Genomic DNA, 11,929 nt, shown 5'->3' with positions numbered 1-11,929 from the left:
TAATGTGAGTTTCAGGCTAAACCATTTTCAATGTAAACATGGTCTTAGAGATATGCACTTCAATATTTCTCTGAAAAATTAAGCCATAAATTTTATATTCTTTCTCTTCCAACAAAAGATAATTCTCAGCTAAACCAAAGGAGCAAGGTAACTAGGAAAATTCTAGAACATATACAGTCTTTTAGGGCTTTTTTTCCCCCCAAACTTCAAACACTCCCAAGGAAGAAATACAATGGAATCTCAGACTGAAGAAAAATAAAAACTATTTTCAATTACTTTTCCCACTAAAATTAAATGGAACTTGTAATCTCTAAATATCCCATTTGAAACACAGTGTCTGGCATTTACTAGGAAGTCGATAAATTATGGGACTCAATATAAAAAGCTCACATAAAAATGGATAAGAAACTTAATTTGAATGATTATTCCCAGTTTTAGTTTTATGTAAGGCACTGTTCAACACATTAAATCCAATACTGCTACAATCCTCGGGCCAGTTAGTTTCATTCAGGAAGACCAACACACTATATGTACAAATCCAGTAATGGGGCCAATTGTCGCATGAGTAGATAAAAAGTTAAGAAACAGGTTAATGTGTCTGAATAATTCAGGAAAAAATATACCTAGAACAATGAGGACACTAGCTTATTAACAGAGGAAATGGCATTTCATTTCTAAGAAAAGCATATTCAGATGCCAGGGTGGTCCAAGGCAATCTGGACCAACTTTCCTGATGACAAGTTTATAAATGCAGGACCTATGACAAATGTTCCACTAAATTCATACTGTGACTCCATTAGATATCTGCTTGGTAATGCTCTATAATAAAGACAAAGTCCATTTTCATTCACAAAAACTAAGTAACAAATACAAAAACCTGAAATACAGAACAGTAATTCATTCCACTTAGAAACACCCACACCATTAATCCAATTACAGTTCAAGCTCCAGAGAAGGTTGCCTAATACATGGCACTGAGGCACTGGTGAGGTTACCACAACTATCACTAAAGTCCCTCATCCCACTTACCAACATGATACATTATTAACAACAGTCTGAATATAGAGACAAGTCACACATGAGTCAGATGCAAAACATTACCACCCATTTCTGGGTTGGCTCTGTCTGGCTGACCATCTCATGGAATATGACAGCCAGCTCTGATTAGGTCCAATCCTTACAGATGATCATGCCAGTGAAAGGGGAAAAGATGACAAACAGGGAACAATTAAAAGGAAGGAAAGAAAACCTAATCTGTTACATGTCTGGCCCTTGAAATAAAGAGAAAGCAAGGAAATAAGTCACATAAAAGAATTTCAAAGGAATTTATAAAATGTACTGAATATACCAAAAAATAAAGATCACAGAGAGCAACAAAAGTGAAGTAAATCAGAGAAGCTGATGGCTAATTGTCTGTGTCACAAACAGTAAAGATTCTTTCCACGTATACTAGCAATATGCAACAGAGCTGCATATATTGGCAATAAACACACTGCTAACACACATTTTTTCTGTACTGCAGTTTTTCAACCTAGACAAACAGATATTCGTGAAGTAGCTGTAGTGGAAATATATCACTGGTAATACACATTAACTAGGCAGAAGTATACATGTATTAAAAAGTACAGTCTAACAGGGTAAGTGCTTGCTAAAACTGGCACAAAGAATTTCAAGAAAACATGTACGTTCTATTTTTATTAGTGTGGGTAAGAAAAAGTTATGAAGTTGTGCATTCAGAAAGACTTTCTGATATTATTGTGCAACTTGATGGTACTAAAAAAAAAATCAAAAAAGTGTCAGGTAATGTGAAAAACACAGGAATATGCTTGTAAGTGAACACAAGCTAAAAAACAAATGACAATAACAAAAACTACAGAAGGTAGTGACATCGGATCCCCCCAGGTTAATTAGACTCCTGGCCTTAAAAAATACATATCCAACCCCCAAAGCGAGCAATTTAATAAGGAGAAGGCTAACAATAATGAACCACCTGATATACATGTTAGGGCAACACACCAATTAATCATAAAACCACTTTACCCAAGATTATTGCAATTAGAGTTTCATCAGTGTATTTTTGAAAACCTGCCACATGGACTCAAGTCTAGAGTTACCTCTAACCATAACATTGAGTCACCAACTGAATTTTTACTGATACAAAAATACTTACATATGTCAACTTGCTATGAATTTGGAATTTTTCAAAAACCACCTAGAAATGTTAACATTTTCAATATGTATATACCACAAAACAGAAGTATATCTGGCACATTTAGTTTGGTTTTTTGAGAATGCAACATTCCATAGCAAATTACGTATATGGAAATAATTACTTTCAGGAAAATCCATGGGAAATTTTACTTATAATAATTTGAGATCCATTAGTTTAACATGGGCCTCTAAATTGACTGGAAAAGCTCTCTTATTTACATTTTATTTACGAAACTTTCACAATAAAAATAATTTTTAGGTAAGACACCCACACACATATTTTAATATGTTTGATAGAGATGAATGGCCAGGTTATGTGTCTGTTTCTATCTTCAGCAAAGCAGGGGCTGTAACCACTGCCAAAACCCAGCTTTGCAACATTCCTGGATGTAGACAAACTTACACCCTGTTGTTGAGCTGTTTGGCTACACTGCTTGGACCTGGCCCAGGTTCCTCAGCTTTGCAGGCAGGAGTAAAGTTGAGACCTTTCTGCATGTTGGACTGCTTGCTGTACAGCTGATAGGGAATGCAGGAGAGCAGTCTTCCAGCTTTGATACTGAAACATAAAAAGTAACACTAATTTAAGTGTTCAGTACCGGGGGAAAATAAGCTTCATGAAAAACCAACCTCTGAATGATGGGAGTTTTTCACCAATAATGAGCCACCTATTTTCCTCGTTTATTTCCTCTCCCTCTGGTTTAGTGGCTCTAATGCAACATAATCTTCCTTAACACTTGAGAGTAAGACATTCTATCCATGAAAGGACACACATCTGCACTTTAAAAAGTAAGTGGCCAACAACCTTATACGAGGGGAAAAGAAATAACTATAGGGTAGGGTGACAAAACTGCATGCAGAGTTTACATATCTCAATCATGACTTTACTATTTAACACAATCCCCCTCAAACAATTCATAAAGAATCATCAAGACTTTCTCAAATCTCATTTCACACATGAAGTATGACTAGAGTAACTAAAATGGATGAGGATTCCCAGTTTCCACACTATGATCTCAGTTAGGGAAATAAACAACTATGAAAATATGTATACAACCTCTTGCCCTTTCTCCTACAGGGTACGGAATGTTTTCTTATTATAGTTACTAAGAGTAAACTATTTATTCTTAAGCACCTGATGACCAAGATTGTTTTTTGATACAATATTATCTAAAGTCACTGGGGAATAGTCTGAAATGTGTCTCTTGGCTAGTTAGCCAAGTAAAAATAATTTTAGAAGAACTCTGTAATACTGTGAGAGAAAAACATAAGTGACACCAAATTTAAAAAAAATATTTTAAAAAGTCCAAATCTATACCTGAAACTAGAGTCGTACACACTTTCTATGAAGACTAAATTGAGGCAAGATACAAAAACACAGAGAAATGAAAACAATCATGACATGAAATCACAATCAACTATTTAAGTGGTTGAATAAGCACCCTAATATGAATAGTAAACGTACTTGGAAACAAGTATGAAGTATAAGCCATATGAAGTATAAGCTCTTCGTAGTATCCTAAGTACCTAACAAATGTGCTAACTCTTTTAGTTTGGGAGCTTAAAAAGAAAAAGCAGATCTGACTGGGAACCAACCAGTCACTGCCACAGGAGACCCTGATGAGCTGGCATGAACTGCAAGAATCATCATCCCTCACTGCGGGTAGATCCACGTGGGAACCTACCCAGAGGAGGCAGGGTCCCCTGCTACAAAAAACTCAACACAAAAGGAAGAACAACAAAAACAAAATCAGCCTTTAATAACTTAGGACAGTGTTTTCAAACTGTGCTCCATGGCATTGTCAGGCTTGAGGAGGCAGTGCGGTGAATCACAGCACCTTCTCGTGAACTATTCTAACCTTCAAATGCCAACATTAAATTGTCTAAAGAAGATTATGACAAAAATTTGAAAATCCTTAATTTACAATATACTGTATAAAAGTGTAAAATTTGCAGCCAAAGGTTTCAGTAAAATAATCTACCTAAAACCAACCCACACAGGCTTCACCATTAAAGGACCCCCCTGCCTCTTAGAAGTGGTAGCTCTATAATCATGCCTGCATTTACTGAGGTTTAATGGCACGTACACAGACATCAGAGAGATCTAATCAAAGCAAAGTTATCACCCCATACACTTAGAAGTGGGAGCTTCTTTTTAAACTGCTCAAACTAAAAACGGGAAAATAAAGAAAAGATGTCATGTACCATGCATTAAATAATTAAAATAATGTTTAAAATTTTAATGTTAGGGCGCCTGGGTGGCTCAGTGGGTTAAAGCCTCTGCCTTCGGCTCAGGTTATGATCCCAGGGTCCTGGGATCAAGCCCCACATCGGGCTCTCTGCTCTGCGGGGAGCCTGCTTCCTCCTCTCTCTCTGCCTAGTTGTGATTTCTGTCAAATTAATAAAATATCAAATAAATAAATAAAATAAAATTTTAATGTTAAAAATTTCATATAAGCACTACTAAGAAGAGATGAACAAGACTGGGATAAGAGTATGAAAGAAAACAGTACTGTGACTGCCCAAAAGGATTCCATGCTAGGACATGTAGACACTGGGCATTTATTTTATATATTAAGACATATGCCTAGGCTGATCCATTTCCACATGGGCCAATTCATTTATAATAAGCTTAATTAAATGGCAAAGAGCAGACAAACAGCAGTCAGAAAAATCTGGACTCTGAATCCTGCTATTCTTGGGTGAATTAGCCTTATTAGCTCTGCCTTTTCATATATAAAATGAAGCAAACAGGCCATATAATTAGTTATTTATATATAAATCATTAAGCCCAACATCAAACTGAAATAAAATCTGTTCAAGTGAACTTTAAAACTTTTAACTGCCAAAAATTGCTTGATTGTATTCTTTCTCTAGTTGTATTCAGGGAAAGAAGGAAGAAGAGGTATTAAAAAAAAAAAAAAAAAAGCTGTAATGAACTTTTTTCTAAGCAAATCAAGTTCCACCAGCACCTTTTTCAACCCCCTTTCCTAATATCTGTGGATCTCTTCCATTCTCTCCAAAGTCAGACTAATAGCCTCAGATCCAATTCTAGCCCTAGCACGATGACAGGACTCTCTGTACATAACACCACACAGCCCAACTCTGGAATGATACTAACTTCTTAAACTGAAAACTGCACAGCTCCTTTTTTAAGGAGATACACAGCGTCATGTTCAGTGATCCTATGTAACGAAGGGACAGGTCATGAGAAAACAGCAAAAGGAATCAATAAGATGTTGCCCGGACGGGCCATCAACTTAATCCCCCAAGGTTTAAAAAACCATTAATCTATAAGATACGTTTGGTTTTCTGGAAGCCAAATTCACTTTTTAAAACTGTACTTTGGACATTTTGGATTTAATTTTCCAATACTTGATAATGTTTATAGAATAAAAATAACAAAGGAACTTCTTATATATCATGCCTCTAACAATCAGTCAGGCATCGTGCTAGATAGTTTGCACAAATTATTTCTAGTTCTCACCTAATCATAGCATCTCAATATTAAGCCTTCTTTCACAAATGAGGATCTTAATATTTTCACCTTTAATTTTCATAAATCTAGCAAACACTCATACATATTATAAATGATTTATATTTTGAAATGATATAAGTTATGGCTCATCACCAAGGTTCAGATGACATATTTAAATTTAGGGAATTAGTATGAATGGCCGCTGATTTACAATATCAATTCCAAACCAACAATAGAAGAACCATAATGTAACAACTAAAAAACAGATTAGTAATAATACTGCAAACTGCTCTTCCTCTCTGTCTGCTCTCCCAGTACACCAGGTCCACAATACCCTGACCTTTTTTTCCCCTTAGCATTTGTTAACTTTTAACATATACTCATATACTAAGAATATTGTTTTATTATGTTTTCTTCAATGGAACATAAGCTCTAAAAGGTAGGGAATGGTTCTTTCTTTGTTTCACTGGTATTTCCCAAGTACACAGCCCATCAGAGATGTGATGTACAAACATTAACTGAATGAACACTATGCTTATCCAAACCCTTTCCATCACTGCTTCCTGCTGCTTACGCGAGTCATCTCCCCTAATTTCTGGCAGCTGAGGTGCAAGAACACTAACATCCTAGGTTATCTAAATTATCAATGTGAGGTGAAAGAGTACAACAGTGTTGTTTAAGACGTTTTTATTCACCCTGAAGAGGAAATGTAAGGTAAGTGTTTATAATATGAAAAGTATTCCAATTTTTAAAACTTATTAATTAAAAATTAAACTTACCTTTCCACAATCCATTCTGGCCGAATTACTTTTTCCCCCTTTAATTCTTTAATTTTGGCATTTGGAAGATTTGTGGCAATAATGTGTGTTGTTTTGGATCTGGAATAATACACATGGTATTGCCCTCCGTGCAACATCATTAGCTTTCTCAATTCCTCAGCAGAAGGATCTGTAAAATTCATATTAAAATATGTTAAGACTTTAAAAGTAAAGCCCTAGCTGAATACCCCTTCAAAAGCCTAACTTAAGAATGTATCACTGATCCACTTCCTCCTGGGCTGTGTTGCCAGTGAACAAAATCAGGAGGTAGGTTACAAAGTGATAAGGCTATCCTGCTTTAGCACACCCTCTTTCCTGCTGGAGACAGTCCACCAACAAAGCACCTACTGCTAAGAGATGCCCAGACCAAATAGGGACTCACAAAATGAATCAATTATTACTAACAGAGCAGACATTTTAAACTTCTGACCAGTTAGCTACATGACCTTGATACTGGTATCTTATGTTTTAAAAAATTAACAACCATAATATCATTTATAGATCAGTTTACAGAGACCCCAATTAATCCTACACCTCCTTCAGAATAATACAATAGTAGACAGGTAAAGTGCTCATACTTACTATGAGCAGACTCACTGTAGGGCTATTAACAGACTTCACTCCTATGAAGCTTAATAATTTTTATTTTTATTTAAGAAAATAAGAAAAGTTAAAATTACTCAGTTTCTTAATATGAACTTGCACTAAAGCCAAAAAATAAAGTTCACCAATATAAAAAAAATGCAAAAAGAGACATCATTTTTTCAATTTTGTTTCAAATTATTTTTTCCTTGCTGCCTACCCATCCCTCAAATTTTTTAACTATAGAAAAATATCTTAAAACAAGAACCATTGTGGTTTATGCTTTCCCATAAAAAGTCTGACTTACTGAAGTTATGTTATGACCAGTATTACTAGCATCACATTAGTTATTTTCAATAGCTTGTTTCTTCCACCCATTATACTAATGAAAGCTCTAAATTATACCTTCCTCAAAACAGCTGTATCCCAGGGTGGGGGGAGTGGACATCTCAGGAGGCTTATAAATCTACTTTGTTATCCAAGCAACAGATTTTTCTTACGCCCATGCAATATAGGTCCCAGTATTTAAGTAATCACTTTTATTACGATAATTGTATAATTAGGACAGTTTTAGTCTTCAGAAGAAAAAAACCAAGCGCATTTAGATACAACAGGTTTGGTCAATTCTTGGTAAATTCTTATAGTATAAAATTCATTCAGTGTTACTGATTGCACATACTAGCACTGCTTAATAGAAATATAATGTCAACCACAAATGCAAGTCACACATATAATTTAAAATTTCCTAGGAAGCTCACTAAACATGGTAAAAGGTAAAATTAGTATTTTTAACCTCACAGATCCAAAACATTAGCACTTCAGTATCTTCAACATATAATTAACATAAAAAAGTAGGATATTTCACATGTTTTGTTTTATACTAAGTCTCCAGCATTTACTTACTTTCTCTTGCTAAGATTAAAAAATGTGGCTGCATAATAGTATAAAGTATCAAATTAAAGGCTATAAATACAATATAGTAATATGGACACTAAATCCAATAAAAAGCAAGGGAATGCAAAAAAGTATTTACAAGTTAATCTACAATTTTCCTAAACCAATTCTAATTGTATTCAATGACTTAAACAGAAAACAGGCTGATAGAACACATTACCTTTGTCTACACATACGTGTAAAAGCACTGTCCCTTCTACTACTTGCTCTCTGAAATCAAATTACTGCAGAAATTTGGAACTGGAAAACCTGGACAATTCACTGGACTACAGGATGAAATTAAGGAGGCTCCCTGAAGTTCAGTTTTGCAAACTCTTGCATATTCTTCAGTGTGAACTGTGAAAACCAATCTAGTTAAAAGGTAAGATCACATGAACTCTGCTATCAGACCAACCTGGGTTTAACAAGGACTTAACTCCTTTAAGTTTCCTCCTCTTTACAAATAAGTCTGGCACATAGAAGTACTCAACATAAAAATCGTTATTACAATAAAGTATGATAGCAGAACTCCTTTCAAGTAATGTATGACTTGAGGATCCTACTCTAGACCTACAAAAAATGGCAGAAGACAACACATATACTGACACATGGTAGTCCTAACTTTTCAAACAAACACAGAATTGCCAATAGTGCACTAAGGACAACAGCCAGGAACCACTCCACCAGCCCAAACAGCCTGGCATGCACAGTGGCTGGTGGCCGCCCTCATTTTCATAGCTTTTGATATTTTTAAAATAGTATTTCTCTCTGGCTCTATTTCTTCAGCAATAGAACATATTCCCAATTACTAGCTCAGAAGAATATAAACAACAGCTCTGAAAATATGCACAATGAATTCATTTTTCTTGTTTAACACTCTCCTTAAATTCAGCAGATGTGGGCTAATTAGGGAAAAATGTTTGGGAGACCGTATCCAACCCCGTGAAATCTCTAGGACACGAAACTTGGTGGAACTCCATCCCTGCAATCTACCACACCAGGGAATTTTCTTCCTATTACTGATAACAATTTGAAATTACCCTGTCTGTTTACTTGTTGGCTGTCAGATTTCCCCCTTGAGCATGCTGCACCTTGAGGGCAGGAACCTTGTCTGTTTCATTCACGTCCAGATGTCTGGGACAAAGAAGGTGTTCAGTACACATTTACTGAATTAACTGGCATCTCCCATGCATCAAAGCCTACTGCCCGGGGTTTTCACCCCTCTAGCAAAAGTGGAGTGAGTGTAAGTAGTATTACCACTTCAGCTCTCAAAATATTTATTAAGTAACTCAACAAATTAAGTCATATAGTTCAGAGCAAGATCCAGTGGGTACAAATCCTAACTCAATCCCTTGCTAAGTTGTTATAAAGTTACTTAACTTTGCAGGGCCTCAGTTTTCTCATATGTAAACCGGGAATAATAGTGCCTCAGAGAGCTGCTATGGGATTAAGAGCTAAAAATTATAAACTGCTAAGAAAAGTGCCATATGCACATAGTAAGAAATATGTGTCACCTATTACCAGCATCTGTATTACTGTTACCATTTTTTATCCCGAAAGCAGAAAGGAAGAAACTTCATGGCTGAGGCTATTTTCTACCTATAAATCATTACATTTGTTCAATTTATAATCCCACCCTATAAATCCTTCTTTTGTTGCCCACCCTCTAGTACCTTTTCATTCAAGAAAGTCCTTGATGTACTAGCAAGGATAAGAAAACAAAACAAAAAATCAAGCAAAACAAAAAAAATATTCAGATAAATTTTACCCCCCCGAATCTCTGCAACTGATGTTACCCTCCAAGAATGTCAGAACTAAAAAAGCTTTTGGAAATCTAATAACCACTTCATTTTCCATATTAGTACAAACAAGCTTAATCAAGTTAAACCAACTAGACCAATTCAAACAGTAGACAAAATTATTCCTCAACCCTCATTATACATCTTCACTGAACATATTATTTTTAAATACATTAGGATATAAAAAAGGTAATCACCAACAAAAATCATCACCATCACCATAGGTTACCAATGACATCTTGGTGAAGATCCTATAAAGAAGAGTATCTCTGAGGTTCAGCGGCTCTTAAAAATGACTTTACCAGAAGAAGAAAAAAAAAGCACTGGTTCTAACGAAACTTTTTTTTTAAGATTCTATTTATTTATTTGACAGAGAGATCACAAGTAGGCAGAGAGGCAGGCAGAAAAGGGAGTGGGGTGGGGGGGGAAGCAGGCCCCCCACTGAGCAGAGAGCCGGATGTGGGGCTCCATTCCCAGGACCCTGGGATCATGACCGGAGCCGAAGGCAGAGGCCTCAACCCACTGAGCCATCCAGACGCCCCACAAAACATTTTTTTAAAGGCACATATGCCAACTGAATGATTTCCCTGAAGATATACTAAATTTTTCAACAAGCAAATTATTATTCATCAATGCACTTAAGGTTTCTTATAAATCGCATCAACTTTAGGCAGATTAATTTGTGGAAAAACAAAAGACCACAGAGACTAAGGTAAATTTCTGAAGTCAGACACAGCTGGTGGGATAGCCACAATTCAGGACCAGGTTTCTGTCTCCACTTACTCATAAGCTGATCAACCTTAACATACTGCTATCATGGATAGAAAGGCCTGGTTTCCAGCTGCAGTGTGACACTGAAAAGCTTAACATCCCAGACAAGTGACTCATCCCACTTAGCCTCAGTTTCCTCTTTATAAAAGAAGCTAAACTAGATGATACTTAAGATTTCTTACAAAGCTACTGTATAATTCTATGTACTAAAACCATTATCTCCAGCAAACAAAACTTGAAGACTATTTCACAAGTTTGTGAGAGAAAGCAAAGCAGTCACTCAATCTTACGGATAAAGGAATTAAGTAGAAAAATGTAAACGAATTAAAAAAAAATACATATGTATGTTAGCGAGACATTGGAAAAAGTTACTAACTCACATATATTGATTATCTAATAAACCACAATGTCTTGTACATATAACAGGTATAAAATTCAGCAAGTTTAAGGTCAAGTAATAGCAAGCACTTAAAAGCAAATATTGTCTCACTGGGGCCAACATAAAATACGCGGTATAAGAGAAACACAGTGAACTGGAGATCAAAAGTCCTGAGTTCAGTCTGGCTCTGCCAAAATTAAAAAGTTTCTACTATCTTTATGGCTTAATGTGACAGAGGTCAAATGGGATGACTGGAGCAAATGACTCCTAAGGTTCCTTTCAGACCTAAACTACTATGAATCTATTTGGATTCCTGACAAATTTTCTATCACTGCCTCATACTCAATTACCAGTAGCTTCCATCACATTAAATGCCATCACAGAAAGAAAAAAAGAAAAAGTCAGTATTTTTTTTTTTTAAGTCAGTATTATAAAACCAACTCTACAATCCATCAAAAAGTCAGTAATAGTGCCTTGATGACCTGGTTAAAATAAACTATCTTTTATGTTTATTTTACCAGATTCCCTGCTCAATTGAGTTTATCCTCTGTAACCGAAGTTGTATACCTGATCCTACTATATGCTAACAATATTTATGAAGAGAAGGCAAAGACTTAAGGGGTCTTCACTTCTATTAATCCCTTAACAAGCAATACTGTCAATGTCTTCATTTACATATATGTAGGTATTATATATTTATTTGTATCTATGTGTGAAGAATCATACATCCCAAAACGCCTACATCAACTCCCAAATTGTCCGTTTAAATACAGGCACAGAAGAGCAGGACATTTGAAAAAAAGTGTAACTAGTCTACTCTTTTCATTTGCGGCTTCCCTACTGAGGGAACGCAGTGGCGGTTTGAAACATGACACAGGATCAATATGCTCAGAGAACTTCCTCTATGACAAAGCAATCTGACAGGCATTTTTACTAACAATAATTCTAAATATCTGAAACA

At 35.7% G+C, this 11,929-nt stretch overlaps 1 protein-coding gene across 7 annotated transcripts in view; it reads right to left on the bottom strand.

Moving 5' to 3' along the window:
* REV1 (REV1 DNA directed polymerase) overlaps positions 1-11,929 on the bottom strand; it is a 94,035-nt gene that overhangs the window by 37,873 nt on the left and 44,233 nt on the right. For 6 of the 7 annotated variants that reach the window (XR_006815274.1, XM_045980324.1, XM_045980325.1 and 3 more), the window contains 2 exons: positions 6,466-6,634; positions 2,615-2,767 (listed from right to left, as the gene is read on the bottom strand). Coding sequence is in view for 6 of the 7 variants with exons in the window: in XM_045980324.1 (XP_045836280.1) it covers positions 2,615-2,767; positions 6,466-6,634 (322 nt within the window). In the remaining variant the exon portion in view is untranslated. Of the gene's footprint in view, positions 1-2,614; positions 2,768-6,465; positions 6,635-8,200; positions 8,339-11,929 lie in introns of those variants that run through there. The other variant, XM_045980327.1, reaches the window with a different exon arrangement.

Source organism: Meles meles, chromosome 16 (genome assembly GCF_922984935.1).
Source record: "Meles meles chromosome 16, mMelMel3.1 paternal haplotype, whole genome shotgun sequence".
NCBI lineage: Eukaryota > Metazoa > Chordata > Mammalia > Carnivora > Mustelidae > Meles > Meles meles.
This window is presented reverse-complemented; position numbering and strand designations above follow the sequence as displayed.